Raw genomic sequence first — 17,422 nt, forward strand, 5'->3', positions numbered from 1 at the left:
TATAGAACCCCAAGTCATTCTCAAACTGCCTCAAATAGCTCCTTTGTTCCACCCCCCATACACGCCGAGACCGGCTCAATCGGTGCCTCCAGTGATGCTATCTCTTTCATTGTTACCCAACGCTTAGGTTTACCTCCACTGTACTCATATCCTTTCATATCCTTATCTGTACATAATGCCCTGACTCTATTCTACAACGCCCGGAAATCTGCCCCCTTTATTCTCTGTACCCAACGCACTAGAAGACCAGTTCTTAAAGCCTTTAGCCGTTTCCTTATTCTAGTCCTCCTCTGTTCCTCTGGTGATGTAGAGGCTAACCCAGGCCCTGCAGCCCCCAGTATCACTCCTACTCCCCAAGAGTTATCATTTGTTGACTTCTGTAACCGTAAAAGCCTTGGTTTTCTACACGTTAACATCAGAAGCCTCCTTCCTAAGTTTGAGTTATTCACTGCGTTAGCACACTCCGCCAACCCTGATGTTCTAGCAGTGTCTGAATCCTGGCTTAGGAAGGCCACCAAAAATTCAGAAATGTCCATCCCCAACTACAACATTTTCCGTCTAGATAGAACTGCCAAAGGGGGTGGAGTTGCAATCTACTGTAGAGATAGCCTGCAGAGCTCTATCATACTATCCAGGTCTGTGCCCAAACAGTTTGAGCTGTTTGGGCACAGAAATAAGTCTCTCACTGTTGCTGCTTGCTACAGCCCCCCCATCAGCCCCCAGCTGTGCCCTGGACACCATATATGAATTGATTGCCCCCCATCTATCCTCAGAGTGCATACTGATTGGTGACCTAAACTGGGATATGCTTAACACCCCGGCCATCCTACAATCCAAACTAGATGCCCTCAATCTCACACAAATTATCAAGGAACCTACCAGGTACAACCCTAAATCCGTAAACATGGGCACCCTCATAGATATCATCCTAACTTACCCTCTAAATACACCTCCGCTGTCTTCAACCAGGATCTCAGCGATCACTGCCTTATTGCCTGCGTCCGTAACGGGTCCGCGGTCAAACAACCACCCCTCATCACTGTCAAATGCTCCCTAAAACACATTAGCGAGCAGTCCTTCCTAATTGACCTGGCCCAGGTATCCTGGATGGATATGGATCTCATTCCGTCAGTAGAGGATGCCTGGTTGTTCTTTAAAAGTGCTTTCCTCTCAATCTTAAATAAGCATGCCCCATTCAAAAAATACAGAACTAAGAACAGATATAGCCCCTGGTTCTCCTCAGACTTGACTGCCCTTGACCAGCACAAAAACATCCTGTGGCGTACTGCATTAGCATCGAATAGCCCCCCGCGATATGCAACTTTTCAGGGAAGTTAGGAACCAATATACACAAGCAGTTAGGAAAGCAAAGGCTAGCTTTTTCAAACAGAAATTTGCATTCTGTAGCACTAACTCCAGTTTAGGGACACTGTCAAGTCCATGGAGAATAAGAGCACTTCCTCCCAGCTGCCCACTGCACTGAGGCTAGGAAACAGTATCACCACCGATAAATCTACAAAAAAAAAATCGAGAATTTCAACAAGCATTTTGCCCCTACAGACTGGAAAGCTGCCGCGGTCATCCCCCTCTTCAAAGGGGGTGACACTCTAGATCCAAACTGTTACAGACCTATATCCATCCTGCCCTGCCTTTCAAAAGTTTTTGAAAGCCAAGTTAACAAACAGATCACCGACCATTTCGAATCCCACCGTACCTTCTCCGCTATGCAATCCGGTTTCCGAGCTGGTCATGGGTGCACCTCAGCCACGCTCAAGGTCTTAAATGATATTATAACCGCGATTGATAATAGACAGTACTGTGCAGCCATCTTCATCGACCTGGCCAAGGCTTTCGACTCTGTCAACCACCGCATTCTTATTGGCGGACTAAATAGCCTTGGTTTCTCAAATGACTGCCTCGCCTGGTTCACCAACTACTTCTCAGATAGAGTTCAATGTGTCAAATCGGTGGGCCTGTTGTCTGGACCTATGGCAGTCTCTATGGGGGTGCCACAGGGTTTAATTCTTGGGCCGACTCTTTTCTCCGCGTATATCAATGATGTCGCTCTTGCTGCTGGTGACTCTGAGATCCACCTCTACGCAGACGACACCATTTTGTATACATCTGGCCCTTCATTGGACACTGTGTTAACAAACCTCCAAATGAGCTTCAATGCCATACAACACTCCTTCAGTAGCCTCCAACTGCTCTTAAACACTAGTAAAACTAAATGCATGCTCTTACATTTACGTAATTTAGCAGACGCTCTTATCCAGAGCGACTTACAAATAGGTGCATTCACCTTATAGCCAGTGGGATAACCACTTTACAATATATTTTATTACATTTTTTTTTGGGGGGTTGGGTTGGAGTAAGAGCGGGGGATAGAATGATTACTTTATCCTATCCCAGGTATTCCTTAAAGAGGTGGGGTTTCAAATGTCTCCGGAAGGTGTTGAGTGACTCCGCTGTCCTGGCGTCGTGAGGGAGCTTGTTCCACCATTGGGGTGCCAGAGCAGCGAACAGTTTTGACTGGGCTGAGCGGGAACTATGCTTCCGCAGAGGTAGGGGAGCCAGCAGGCCAGAGGTGGATGAACGCAGTGCCCTCGTTTGGGTGTAGGGACTGATCAGAGCCTGAAGGTACGGAGGTGCCGTTCCCCTCACAGCTCCGTAGGCAAGCACCATGGTCTTGTAGCAGATGCGAGCTTCAACTGGAAGCCAGTGGAGTGTGCGGAGGAGCGGGTTGACGTGAGAGAACTTGGGAAGGTTGAACACCAGACAGGCTGCGGCATTCTGGATGAGTTGTAGGGGTTTAATGGCACAGGCAGGGAGCCCAGCCAACAGCGAGTTGCAGTAATCCAGACGGGAGATGACAAGTGCCTGGATTAGGACCTGTGCCGCTTCCTGTGTAAGGCAGGGTCGTACTCTCCGAATGTTGTAGAGCATGAACCTACAGGATCGGGTCACCGCCTTGATGTTAGCGGAGAACGACAGGGTGTTGTCCAGGGTCACGCCAAGGCTCTTCGCACTCTGGGAGGAGGACACAACGGAGTTGTCAACCGTGATGGCGAGATCATGGTCTTCAATCGAACGCTGCTGGCACCCGCCCACCTGACTAGAATCACTACTCTCGACGGGTCTGACCTAGAGTATGTGGACAACTACAAATACCTAGGTGTCTGGTTAGACTGTAAACTCTCCTTCCAGACTCACATTAAGCATCTCCAATCCAAAGTTAAATCTAGAATCGGCTTCCTATTTCGCAACAAAGCCTCCTTCATTCATGCTGCCAATTATGTCCTCGTAAAACTGACTATCCTACCGATCCTTGACTTCGGCGATGTCATTTACAAAATAGCCTCCAACACTCTATTCAGCAAATTGGATGTAGTCTATCACAGTGCCATCCGTTTTGTCACCAAAGCCCCATATACAGTGGGGAAAAAAAGTATTTAGTCAGCCACCGATTGTGCAAGTTCTCCCACTTAAAAAGATGAGAGAGGCCTGTAATTTTCATCATAGGTACACGTCAACTATGACAGACAAAATTAGGAAAAAAAATCCAGAAAATCACATTGTAGGATTTTTAATGAATTTATTTGCAAATTATGGTGGAAAATAAGTATTTGGTCAATAACAAAAGTTTCTCAATACTTTGTTATATACCCTTTGTTGGCAATGACACAGGTCAAACGTTTTCACAAGGTTTTCACAAGGTTTTCACACACTGTTGCTGGTATTTTGGCCCATTCCTCCATGCAGATCTCCTCTAGAGCAGTGATGTTTTGGGGCTGTCGCTGGGCAACACGGACTTTCAACTCCCTCCAAAGATTTTCTATGGGGTTGAGATCTGGAGACTGGCTAGGCCACTCCAGGACCTTGAAATGCTTCTTACGAAGCCACTCCTTCGTTGCCCGGGCGGTGTGTTTGGGATCATTGTCATGCTGAAAGACCCAGCCACGTTTTCACTCAAAATCTCACGATACATGGCCCCATTCATTCTTTGCTTTACACGGATCAGTCGTCCTGGTCCCTTTGCAGAAAAACAGCCCCAAAGCATGATGTTTCCACCGCCATGCTTCACAGTAGGTATGGTGTTCTTTGGATGCAACTCAGCATTCTTTGTCCTCCAAACACGACGAGTTGAGTTTTTACCAAAAAGTTATATTTTGGTTTCATCTGACCATATGACATTCTCCCAATCCTCTTCTGGATCATCCAAATGCACTCTAGCAAACTTCAGACGGGCCTGGATATGTACTGGCTTAAGCAGGGGGACACGTCTGGCACTGCATGATTTGGGTTCCTGGCTGCGTAGTGTGTTACTGATGGTAGGCTTTGTTACTTTGGTCCCAACTCTCTGCAGGTCATTCACTAGGTCCCCCTGTGTGGTTCCGGGATTTTTGCTCACCGTTCTTGTGATCATTTTGACCCCACGGGGTGAGATCTTGCGTGGAGCCCCAGATCGAGGGAGATTATCAGTGGTCTTGTATGTCTTCCATTTCCTAATAATTGCTCCCACAGTTGATTTCTTCAAACCAAGCTGCTTACCTATTGCAGATTCAGTCTTCCCAGCCTGGTGCAGGTCTACACTTTTGTTTCTGGTGTCCTTTAACATCTCTTTGGTCTTGGCCATAGTGGAGTTTGGAGTGTGACTGTTTGAGGTTGTGGACAGGTGTATTTTATACTGATAACAAGTTCAAACACGTGCCATTAATACAGGTAACGAGTGGAGGACAGAGGAGCCTCTTAAAGAAGAAGTTACACGTCTGTGAGAGCCAGAAATCTTGCTTGTTTGTAGGTGACCAAATACTTATTTTCCACCATAATTTGCAAATAAATTCATTAAAAATCCTACAATGTGATTTTCTGGAAAAAAAAATCTCAATTTGTCTGTCATAGTTGACGTGTACCTATGATGACAATTACAGGCCTCTCTCATCTTTTTAAGTGGGAGAACTTGCACAATTGGTGGCTGACTAAATACTTTTTTTCCCCACTGTACTACCCACCACTGTGACCTGTATGCTCTTGTTGGCTGGTCCTCACTACATATTAGTTGCCAAACCCACTGGCTCCAGGCCATCTATAAATCACTGCTAGGCAAATCTCTGCCTTATCTTAGCTCATTGGTCACCATAGCAACACCCACCCGTAGTATGCGCTCCAGCAGGTATATCTCACTGGTCATCCCCAAAGCCAACACCTCCTTTGGCCGCTATTCCTTCCAGTTCTCTGCTGCCAATGACTGGAACGAACTGCAAAAATCTCTGAAGCTGGAGACTTATCTCGCTCACTAACTTTAAGCATCAGTTGTCAGAGCACCTTACCGATCACTGCACCTGTACACAGCCCTTCTGAAATTAGCCCACTCAACTACCTCATCCCCATATTGTTATTTATTTTGCTCATTTGCACCCCAGTATCTCTATTTGCACATCATCTCTTGCACATCTATCATTCCAGTGTTAATACTAATTGTAATTATTTTTGGCCTATTATGGCCTATTTATTGCCTTACCTCCATAACTTGCTACATTTGCACACACTGTATATATATTTTCTGTGGTATTTTTGACTTTATGTTTTGTTTGACCCCATATGTAACTCTGTGTTGTTGTTTTTATCGCACTGCTTTGCTTTATCTTGGCCAGGTCGCAGTTGTAAATGAGAACTTGTTCTCAACTGGCTTACCTGGTTAAATAAAGGTGAAATAAAAAATAAAATAAAAAAAGTATTCAGACCCTTAACTTTGATGAAACTCCATTGGCAGCGATTACAGCCTTGAATCTTCTTGGGTATGATGCTACAAGCTTGGCACACCTGTATTTGGGGAGTTTTTCCCATTCTTCTCCGCATATCCTCTCAAACTCTGTCAGGTTAGATGGGGAGCGTTGCTTCACAGCTATTTGCAGGTCTCTCCAGAGATGTTCGATCAGGTTCAAGTCCGGGCTCTGGTTGGGCCACTTAAGAACATTCAGAGACTTGTCCTGAAGCCACTCCTGCGTTGTCTTGGCTTTGTGCTTAGGGTCATTGTCCTGTTGGAAAGTGAACCTTCGTCCCAGTCTGAGGTCCTGAGCGCTCTACAGCAGGTTTTCATCAAGGATCTCTCTATACTTTGCTTCATTCATCTTTCCCTCGATCCTGACTAGTCTCCCAGTCCCTGTCGCTGAAAAACATCCCCACAGCAAGATGCTGCTAACCAGTGGCGGCTCCTGAAAAAATTCTCAGGAGGGGCAATTTTTCTGATGATTTAGGTGACCTACACACGTGCACGAGTCCGTGCACGCGATTCCAGATATCTTTACCTCTGAATAAACTGCCTTTATTATACCATATCCACCCTGTCCAAAGTCTCTACTTGGTCTCAGTTCTCCAGTAAACTTGTGATTATCAACAGTACACAACGGTAACAAACAATTGGGGGAACTCACGGGGCAGATAGTAACCACTTAAAAGGAAGCGATTCCCAAACCTTCCATAACAAAGCCATCACCTACAGAGAGATGAACTTGGAGAAGAGTCCCCTAAGTAAGCTTGTCCTGGGCCTCTGTTCACAAACACAAACAGACCCCACACAGCCCCAGGACAACAACAACAACAACAACAACAACAACAACAACACAATTAGACCCAACCAAATCATGAGAAAACAAAAAGAGAATTACTTGACTCATTGGAAAGAACAAACAAAAAAACAGAGCAAACTAGAATGCTATTTGGCCCTAAACAGAGAGTACACAGTGGCAGAATACCTGACCACTGTGACTGACCCAAACTTAATGAAAGCTTTGACTATGTACAGACTCAGTGACCATAGCCTTGCTATTGAGAAAGGCCGCCGTAGGCAGACCTGGCTCTCAAGAGAAGACAGGCTATGTGCACACTGCCCACAAAATGAGGTGGAAACTGAGCTGCACTTCCTAACCTCCTGCCAAATGTATGACCATATTAGAGACACATATTTCCCTCAGATTACAGCGATCCACAAAGAATTCGAAAACAAACCCAATTTTGATAAACTCCCTTATCTACTGGGTGAAAAACCACAGTGTGCCATCACAGCTGCAAGATTTGTGACCTGTTGCCACAAGAAAAGGGCAACCAGTGAAGAACAAACACCATTGTAAATACAACCCATATTTATGTTTATTTATTTTCCCATTTGTACTTTAACTATTTGCACATTGTAACAACACTGTATATATACATAATATGACATTTGAAATGTCTTTATTCTTTTGAAACTTCTGAGTGTAATGTTTACTGTTAATATTTATTGTTTATTTCACTTTTGTTTACTATCTACTTCCCTTGCTTTGGCAATGTTAACACACGTTTCCCATGCCAATAAAGCCCTTAAATTGAATTGAATTGATAGTAAGGTCGCAATGACACAGAAAGCAGTTCAATGTCGGGGTACAGAGTCGCTCTCTTACCAGGATCGCGGTCCGCTCTGACCAGGGTGAAGGTGGCCGGCTCCACTTCTCTGTCCGGGACTCATCCAGCCAAGTCTCCCAGCTGTATTGGGATTCAGCTGCCAGCAGCGTTTTCATTATTTAGTCCGTTCGTAGCGGGTATGTACACGATCAACAAGATCAGTCCAAAACCAACCACTGGAAATCCATGGTTGGCAGAATGTTTGTAAACTAAGTCTACAAATTAAAAACATAAAATAACGCCGCACTGCAGGTCGCAACAGAGACGCTTCTAGCCGCCATTGTCTTAGTTACGTTCAACGTTACGTCACGTATGACGAAAGCGCGTAAGTGCAAGCCCACAGACACCCATAGAGAATGTATTGAAAGCTTTGAAATGTGAAAAAAATAGATTTTACATGACAGGCTATGAGAGACTTCTGGGCGATTTTCAACTTGACTGAAATCGCCCCAAAAACGGGCGGGGCCATTTGAAGCACGACTTTAGCCTGATTTGACATTTAGTGGCTGGCAGATCAGACGTGAACACTGATAACTGCTGTTGCCGTGATATAATTGATTAGAAAAAAAATCCCTTCCTTTTCCCGTTTGGCAGTGCGTCGCCCATATCGCCCTATTGAACAAGCCGTCCCTGCTGCTAACACCATGCTTCACCGTAGGGATGGTGCCAGGTTTCCTCCAGACGTGACGCTTGGCATTCAGGCCAAAGAGTTCAATCTTGGTTTCAACAGACCAGAAAATCTTGTTTCTCATGGTCTGAGAGTCTTTAGGTGCCTTTTGGCAAACTCCAAGCGGGCTGTCATGTGCCTTTTACTGAGGAGTGGCTTCTGTCTGGCCACTCTACCATAATGGCCTGATTGGTGGAGTGCTGCAGAGATGGTTGTCCTTCTGGAAGGTTCTCCCATCTCCACAGAGGAACTCTAGAGCTCTGTCAGAGTGACGTTCGGGTTCTTGGTCACCTCCTTGACCAAGGCCCTTCTCACCCGATTCCTCAATTTGGCCAGGCGGCCAGCTCTGGGAAGAGTCTTGGTGGTTCCAAACTTCTTCTATTTAAGAATGATGGAGGCCACTGTGTTCTTGGGGACTTTCAATGCTGCAGACATTTTTAGGTACCCTTCCCCAGATCTGTACCCTTTGACACAACCCTGTCTCGGAGCTCTACGGACAATTCCTTCAACCTCATGTCTTGGATTCTGCTCTGACATGCACTGTTAACTGTGGTACCTTTTTTTTTTTTTTACCACAGGTGGACTCCAATCAAGTTGTAGAAACATCTCAAGGATGATCAATGGAAACAGGATGCACCTGAGCTCAATTTCGAGTCTGATAGCAAAGGGTCTGAATACTTATGTAAATAAGGTATTTCTGTTTTTTATTTTTAATACATTTGCAAAAATTTCCAAAAACCTGTTTTCACTTTGTCATTATAGGGTATTGTGTGTAGATCGCTGATTTTTATTTATTTAATCCATTTTAGAATAAGGCTGTAACATAACAAAATGTGGAAAACGTCAAGGGGTCTGAATTGTTTCCGAAGGCGCTGTACGTTCAGGGTTCTATATCTATGATTATTAGTATCCTGCTAGTTACTTGTTTACTTCATGGTGCAGTAATACAATATGTCTGTTGATTCACTCATGGTGCAGTCGTACAACATTAACATACCGGTCTGTTGATTCACTCATGGTGCAATAGTACAATATTAACATACCTGGAGCTCCTAAAGACCCCTGACTCTGCTGTGTCCATCTCTGGGCAGATCTGTCTCAGCATGTCACAGAACCTCTGGGTCTTAAACTGGGTGGGACACACCACAGCTTTACACTGCACCTACAGAGACAGACAGAACAGAACCTCTGGGTCTTAAACTGGAAAGGACACAGACAGCACCAGGGTCGGGATCAGTTCAGTTATTCATTTGGTCAATCCAGGAAGTGTATTGAAATTCAAATCTGGAAATATAAAACAACATGACACTGGATAAGAACATACCTTCCTCAGGGTGTACTCCAGCTCCTTCAGCTGATAGGCTGGGTTTATTGACACCTGTAGAGGTTATCACAATGCTTTAATATTAGGAACAATAGATCCTAACAGATAATACATATTCATTTTAGAATCTAATTTAATAGATCATCTTCACCAGTATGATGCCAGCCTTGGCTGTGGCGAACTGAAACAGGATCCAGTGGTATGTGTTGGGCCCCCAGACTCCTAGTCTGTCCCCTCTCTTCAGACCCAGGGCCAGGAGACCTGCAGCGGCCTGGTCAACCTGGGGGAGGAAGGAGACCATGACCCAGGTAGTAATATATAGGATATCCCTATTTTCAAAGAAGCCCAGAGCTGCACAAAGACAGATGTTTGTGTATATGACTTTGCCATAGCATCAGTCATCAAATGCTTAGAACTGTGATGGTAATACATCAACGTTGTTCTGGATTTATGTAGTGTTCCATAATGGATGTTCTAGTTGGCAGGTTACCCCACCTTGTTATGTTTCAATATAAATGTTTAACCACCACCAACAACAACACCACTTTGACTGGACTTACTGTAGGTTTCAAAGTCCAAAACATAATGCCTGTTGTTATGTTATCCCTCCTAAACCTCTACAATCCTGTTATGTTATCCCTCCTAAACCACTACAATCCTGTTATGTTACCCCTCTTAAACCTCTACAATCCTGTTATGTTATCCCTCCTAAACCTCTACAATCCTGTTATGTTATCCCTCCTAAACCTCTACAATCCCACACTTCACTATGTAGTTAAAAATACCATTAGAAATGCACTGACAGATCATACATGTATGTTCTTGGGTGAGAAGGGTGTAAGGAGGGAATGGACTCATGGCATCCAAATGTGATGTAACAGATTAGATGTGAATATATAGAATGGGTGTTCCCTAGTGTCACCCACACTGTGGAAAGAGACTAGCTGTTCCCTGGAGACTCACATCCTCCTGAAACTGGGCGAAGGTCTTGCGGACCCCGTCTTGCAGGAACACCAGGGCCTCTCTGTGGGGCCAGCGGTCAGCTGCAGCCTGCAGACTCTGACCCACCGTCTGGCCCAGCAGGGACACTGAGGACGCCCCATGGACGTAGCTGCAGCTCACAGCCGGGACCAGGGGGGGACTGTCCACATGGAGCGACCTGCTGAGGGAGAGACATAACGTATTATAAGCCTTTATAAGACATTATGATGAAGACGTCATAAATGCCCAGCAGGGTCACTGAGGAGGTCCCGTGGACGTAGCTACAGCTCACATACGTGTACTGCTTTTAAATGTGATATGCCTGGGTTATATGTGTTATGAATGTGGAAAGGATTTCATTCCTGTCCTTCAGCTCAGTTCAGTAGCTTTGATGTGTCTGGGTGGTTTAATACATAATCCACAGCATAATTATTAACTTGACCTTGCTTTAAGAGATATCCAAAGTTTGATTTGTTATTGTTACCCATCTACCAATCGCTGCCCTTCTTTATAAGGCTTTCGAAAAGCTCCCTGGTCTTTGTAGTTGAATCTGTGCTTGAAATTCAATACTTGACTGAGGGACCTTACAGATGTTGTATGTATGGGGGACAGAGGAAGGGTTAGTCATTCAAAAATCATGTCAACCCCTATTATTAGTGAGTCCATGTAACTTATGTTATTTGTTTACGAAAGTAAACTCCTGAACTAATTTAGGCTTGCCTGAACAAAGGGGCTGACTACTTATGCAATGACTATACTTTAGTCATCTAATTTTTATTAATCTTTAAAAAATGTTAATATTTTCTTCCACTTTGACATTACAGAGTATTTTGAGTAGATTGCTGACAAAAGATTACAATTAAATCCATTTTAATCCCACTTTGTAACACAATAAAATGTGAAGAAATCCAAGGGGTATGAATACTTTAGCAAGGCAGTGTATACAGAGAGAGACACACAGGGGGTGTTTCTGTATGATAAGTTGGATTAAGGAATAAAGACAGACACCAATGTTCAGTTCAATAGCCTTGTTAAGCCTTGTACAAATGCCTACGCGTGGAGTCTGGGGAACAGTCCAACTAGTCGATTACCTATCAACTAGACTCCGTAACATCATCCTTTTCAATAGAAAGTGCAAACATAACGGCATAACATTGCGTTCTTAACAGTCAAGTCATAACAATTGAAAAGCATGACATTTTCTTTTTACTTCAGCTGTCATCTTCCTTTTTTAAATTTTTTTAAATATTTTTTTTTTAAATTAACAGACAACAAGTTAAGTCTCTTGCTTACAGAGTAAGCCTGTCCGGTGGCTTGCACAGCCGACCCACCCGTGAGTAAGTATTGGCTCTGACAGGGGTAGGATTAGGGCCACGAGCTGGAGAGTTTGGTGGGGTAGAAGCTTCACCTTCAGTTGGCTCATGTCTCAATTCTGCACCCCTTACCCTTAGGCCTGGACTGTGATCCAGCTCATCTAAGTGAGTGTATGGCATGTTCTGGTTTGTCTGCTCTGCTACGCGCAGATCCACCCGATTGCGACGATAGAGGGAGCCACCAACATCCACCAGGTAAGAACGTGGTGCAACTCTCTGTAGGCATGTGCCCAGCCTCCAAAGTCCTGTGTGGTCTCCCGGCAGCGGTTTCATCCTTATAGTTTCACCCACCTCCAGCTCTGGTAGGTCTCGAGCAGTCCGGTCGTAGAAGCACTTAGCGAGCTGCTTTCTGTGACGCAGTTTGTCCGTGACGCCAACCATGACGCAGGGCTCAAGTAGCTTGTTAGCTACGGGGATAGTAGTCTTCAGACGTCTGGACAGAAGGCGTTGTGCTGGGCTGCTGTCCATGTTTTCGGTGGGTGTGTTCCTCCACTGTAAGATCGCTTTCCATGGGTCGTTGCTGTCGCGCAAGGCCCTGCTTAACAGGGTTTTTTGCAATCTTGACAGCTGATTCTGCCTTGCCATTTGCTTTTGGGTGTCTTGGAGAGGAGGTCACGTGGTCAAACTCCCATTCTGAGGCGAAACGCTTGAACTGTGCAGTGAATTGTGGGCCATTGTCCGTGATTACCTTGTCAGGCTGACCTTGCCTTGCAAACTGCGCCTTGCAGCGCTTTATGACCGTCTCTGCGGACAAGTCAGGGAGCAGTTCAATTTCCCAAAAGTCAGAGTAATGATCAACGAGGAGAAGATAGTCCTTTTGTCTGTGGCTGAATAAGTCCATGCTGATGATTTGCCAGGCCCTTGTGGGCAGTTCGTGTGACATCATGGTTTCCTTTTGCTGTTCATGAGCGTACTCGTTGCATGTGGTACAGTTGCTGACAAAGTCTTTAATTTCTGCTTGCATGTTTGGCCAGTATAATGTTTCACGAGCCTGACGGTAGCATGCGTCACCTCCGACGTGACTGGAGTGTATGCGGGTAAGCATCTCTGGACGTAGTGATTTGGGAATAATGACCTTCTGACCTCTGAACAAGACGCCATTTTGCACACTGATCTCATCTCGAAAGGTCCAGTATTCTCTCACTGTGAAAGGTGTCTCCTCTTTCAGATATGGCCAACCTGCTAGAGCCATGGACTTCAGTGACTGTAGGTGTTCGTCCTTGTCAGTATGTTGCCTGATCTGGGCTAGGCGGTGATCTGTCACGTTTAAGTAGTCTGCCTGATTGATCTGTTGAACATCTTGTTGTTCCTGCTGTAGCGAGCAGATGGCCTGCCGCTGATAGGCAGTGCCTCTACCTGTACATTGTGCTGTTGCCCTGCTCAGTGTGTCGCTGATGTACATCTCAGGTCCTGGCTTGTAAATGACCTTCAGGCTGTAGTTTTGCAGAGTCAGGAGCATACTTTGAAGCCTCTTGGGCGCGTTGAGGAGAGGTTTACTGAATATGGCAATGAGTGGTTTGTGGTCAGTTTCAGCGGTGACCAGCTCTCGACCATATAAGTAGTGATGGAATCGCTGGCAGGAGAAGACGATGCTGAGGCACTCTTTCTCAATTTGTGCATAGTTTTGTTCGGTGGGGGTGAGCGCTCTCGAGGCAAACGCAACGGGCTGGCCTTCCTGCATAAGGCAGCATCCAAGTCCCCTTTGGCTAGAGTCGCTCTGGATTGTGACAGGCTTCGTGACGTCGTAGTAGCGCAACACTGGCATGGATGAAGCCAGAGATTTCATCTCCTGCACTGCGGCCTCGTGCTTGGGTAGCCAGTGCCATGGTGTGTCTTTGTCCAGCAACCGGCGCAGAGGCTCACAGACTGCTGATAGGTGTGGCATGAACTTTGCAAGATAGTTTGCAAAGCCGATGAGACGCTGTACTCCTTTTGCATCAGACGGGTTTGGCATGTCGAGGATCGCTTGGACCTTGTCTGGGTCCGGCTTCAGGCCTTTTGCCGAGAGAATGTGGCCATGGAAGTGGACGTCTTTCACCTTGAACTGCAGCTTCTTCAGGCCAAGACGAAGCTTAACTGATCGGCAGCGCTCCATCAGTGCCAGGAGCTTCACATCGTGGTCGCGTTCTGCTTCTTCGTCTGTTTCACCACAGCCTACGATCAGGATATCATCGGCGATGGGTTCAATGCCCTTGAGCCCAGCCAGTAACTCGTGCTGCTTGCGTTGGTATACCTCAGGCGCCACTGAGACACCAAACGGGAGCTTGAGCCAGCGTTTCCGACCCCAGGGGGTCCAGAAGGTAGTCATGAAGCTGCTTTCTTCGTCCAGCTTGCATTGAAGGAATGCATCTCGGGCATCCACCAAGGTGAAAATCCTGGCCTTGGGAAGCTTATAGAGGACATCCTCTAGTGTCGGCATGATGTAGTGGGATCGTTTCAGTGCTTGGTTCAGATGCTTTGGGTCGATGCAGACCCTCAGCTTCTCTGGTTTTTTTCACTATGACCATATTGCTGATCCAGTCAGTTGGTTCAGTCACAGATGTCATGTGGCCATCGGCCTCGTACTTGTCCAGCTGGGCCTTCACAGCCACTTTCATTGCAATGGGCACATTGCGAGGAGCACACTGGACTGGAGTAATGCTCTCATCCACTTCAAAGTGTACCTCCCCAGGCACTGATTCAACGGGCATGTTGAATACATCGTCATATCTGCTGAGTAGTTGTTCTTTGGACAGGGGTCCATGCTGGACATGATCCACAATGTGCAGGTCATTTGGTACAGTGAACTGCATCAGTCCCAGGCGTTCGCATGTAGAGCCTGAGAGGAGAGGATTTTGACTGGTTTTCACAATCTCGAACTCCAGCTTGTGTTTGCGTCCCCGAATAACACATTCGGTCTCAAAGGTGCCCATAGAGCTCATTAGTTCTCCTGAGTACAGCTTTAGTCTAGTATCGCTGGGAAATAGAGTGTGTCAGGTGCCAGATTGATTTTGTCTTTGTAGCTCATTACGTTGCATGTAGCACCCGAATCCAGTTGACATTGTTGTTGCTTGTTGTGTAATCGTAGTGTCACAAACCATTTCTTCCCTCTTGAGTGTACAGCCCCAATGGATTCATGCATGTAAATGTCACTTTCACTGTTCAGCTCTGAACATTGAGTAACATCATCAACACAGTGAATCTTGCCCTCACTCACCCTTCTTTTGCTTTTGAGACACACTTTTGCAAAGTGATTATTAGTTCCACAAGCTCTGCATGGTTTTCCATAGGCCGGGCAGTGCTCTTTGCCACGTGTGTGTGTATTCCCACAGTATTTACATGCTACGGGGCTCTCTGTGTTCACCGTTCGTGGTGAATTACTCTGCCTCGATTGGTTTTGTCTGAATGTCTGCCTAGCAACAGCGTGAACAGTATCAACGTCGGAGCGTGGGGTTTCCGTTTCCATTGCTCTCATTCTCATGTCAGTGACTTCAGCAGTGCGGCACATTTCGATGGCAGTTACTAATGTTAAGCCTCTCTCTCTCAGTAGACGCCGGCGCGTATTCTCATTTGCAATTCCCAGTACTATTTTGTCACGAATCAGTTCATCTTTCAATCCCCCGTATTCACAAGTGGCGGATTTCTCTCTCAAACGGGTTACAAAGTTGTGTACTGACTCACCCTCTTCCTGTTTGCAGCTTCCGAAAACGAACCGCTCGTAAATTACGTTTCTGGCGGGTTTGAAGTAATTCCCCAATGCATCCAATATAGCCTTTGCATCACACTGTTGTCGTGCCGTGAGGGTGAGATTGTGCCGGTAGATATGCCTGCATTCGCTGCCCATTAAACTCCTCAGAGTTGCCGCTTGTACCTCGTTGGGTTTCTCATGTAGACCGGTCGCCAGCGCATAGTCCTCGAATTCATCCCTGAAGTTGTCCCAATTAGTATTCCAGTCCCCTGTGAGAACCATGTGATTTGGTGGCGGAATGTTCGCTGCCATAGCAATGGAATAGGAGATTTCTTTGTCTTCAGTCATGGAGGTAGGTAGCGATGCTAGCTAGCCAGCTAACACGAGTTGATCAGTGTTGTGAGTAGGAAACGGCTTGTGTTCGCATATGGAACGTAACTGCGCCTATACTGTACTTAGCTACAAAAATAACAAACGTGTGTTTTCCGAGCCACTTCTGATACCATGTTTCTGTATGATAAGTTGGATTAAGGAATAAAGACAGACACCAATGTTCAGTTCAATAGCCTTGTTAAGCCTTGTACAAATGCCTACGCGTGGAGTCTGGGGAACAGTCCAACTAGTCGATTACCTATCAACTAGACTCCGTAACAGGGGGTGGAAACTGACAGGGATGGGTTGGTGAACTTTATCCATGACATGTCAATATAATACTGGAGTTAGTCAAACAACAGAAAGGAACCCCCTGCATCCCTGATCCTTAACCGACCTCCTGTGGAGTTCTGTGGGCTGTGGTTTCATAGTCGACCTCTCTTGGCTGTTCTGTTGGGAGCCTACATAAACAGCAGACCACTGTTAGAAGAAATATGCCCCACCTCACTCACTCAATATTATTCCCATCAGGTCACAGGACGTGAAGTCTTTCAGAGGGGAAACTGGACTTAATGGATATGTGAAAAAACATGTTCAGTGCCAAGACAACCACACTGAACCCCGTTCCTTACAGACAAGACAAAGCAGAAGCTGTGCTGGACAATCCAAGTCCTCTGTAGCTCAGCTGGTAGAGCACAGTGCGTGTAATGCCAAGGTAGTGGGTTTGATCCCCGGGACCACCCATACACAAAAAAATTATAATGTATGCACGCATGATTGTATGTCGCTTTGGATAAAAGCGTCTGCTAAATGGCATATTATTATAAGTAAAAACGTATTTTATTATTAAAAAACATGTTTCTGAAAAGGAAATCTCACAAGGAAGCATTGAAAGACATACCCTCAGTCTAAATAAGGCCAGTTACATACAGGTCATTAAGCTTGTACTCTACAGTTGGTAGATCAAAGATAAAACGTGGTTTGCCGAATAAGGGTGAATAAAGAGATGAAACTACAAGCACCAGAGAAATAATCCAAATAGTCTAACTGTCAGTGGATAATCTTTGGACCCAACACCAAATTAGCTAGGCTGTGATAAGAGAGTAGTGTGTATGACAAGGACAAGAGAGAAAACCTACCTACCACACCAGAGCCAGGTTGGGTTCCCAGGTGTCCATGTCTTCTGTAGAGAGGAGACCACCTGTAGAGGTTGTAACAAAGCCCTTCTAGAGAACACACTGAGCTGTCTGAGGAGGTGAGGAGCCATGGTTTGAGGTCCCAGAAGGACAGGACAGAGCAGGAGAGAGGAGGCGACTGGAGGGACCTTTGACCGAAGGCTTCAGGAGAGAGAATCACAACGTGTGTAGTGAAATGTTTAACTCTTATCTAAACTAGTCTGATTGGGTATTTACAGGTCACAGGTAATGACATGGGTCGTAGGCTATATAGCGCACAGTCATGTAGAGGCAACGGTTTTAGCTTGGTATGTCAGGGTGAGTTGTTTGGTGAAAAAAAGAGGGTGGTCAGCACACAAAATGTTCATTTTGCGATTTTAAATATCTATTTTTTTATATGATATTTTTCTCATTTTTTCTGGC

General features: G+C 45.7%; 1 protein-coding gene across 1 annotated transcript in view; it reads right to left on the reverse strand.

Annotated features, from left to right (window-relative positions):
- The window catches only part of LOC121555369 (medium-chain acyl-CoA ligase ACSF2, mitochondrial-like), a 39,650-nt gene extending 22,648 nt beyond the window's left edge, over positions 1 to 17,002 (reverse strand). The window contains exons 1-5 of the mRNA XM_045221563.1: positions 16,968 to 17,002; positions 10,395 to 10,590; positions 9,583 to 9,711; positions 9,432 to 9,485; positions 9,151 to 9,269 (exon numbers count right to left, since the gene is read on the reverse strand). Coding sequence (XP_045077498.1) covers positions 9,151 to 9,269; positions 9,432 to 9,485; positions 9,583 to 9,711; positions 10,395 to 10,590; positions 16,968 to 17,002 — 533 coding nt within the window. The remainder of the gene's footprint in view (positions 1 to 9,150; positions 9,270 to 9,431; positions 9,486 to 9,582; positions 9,712 to 10,394; positions 10,591 to 16,967) is intronic.
- Positions 17,003 to 17,422: the final 420 nt, after the last annotated feature.

This window comes from Coregonus clupeaformis, chromosome 7 (genome assembly GCF_020615455.1).
Source record: "Coregonus clupeaformis isolate EN_2021a chromosome 7, ASM2061545v1, whole genome shotgun sequence".
Lineage (NCBI taxonomy): Eukaryota > Metazoa > Chordata > Actinopteri > Salmoniformes > Salmonidae > Coregonus > Coregonus clupeaformis.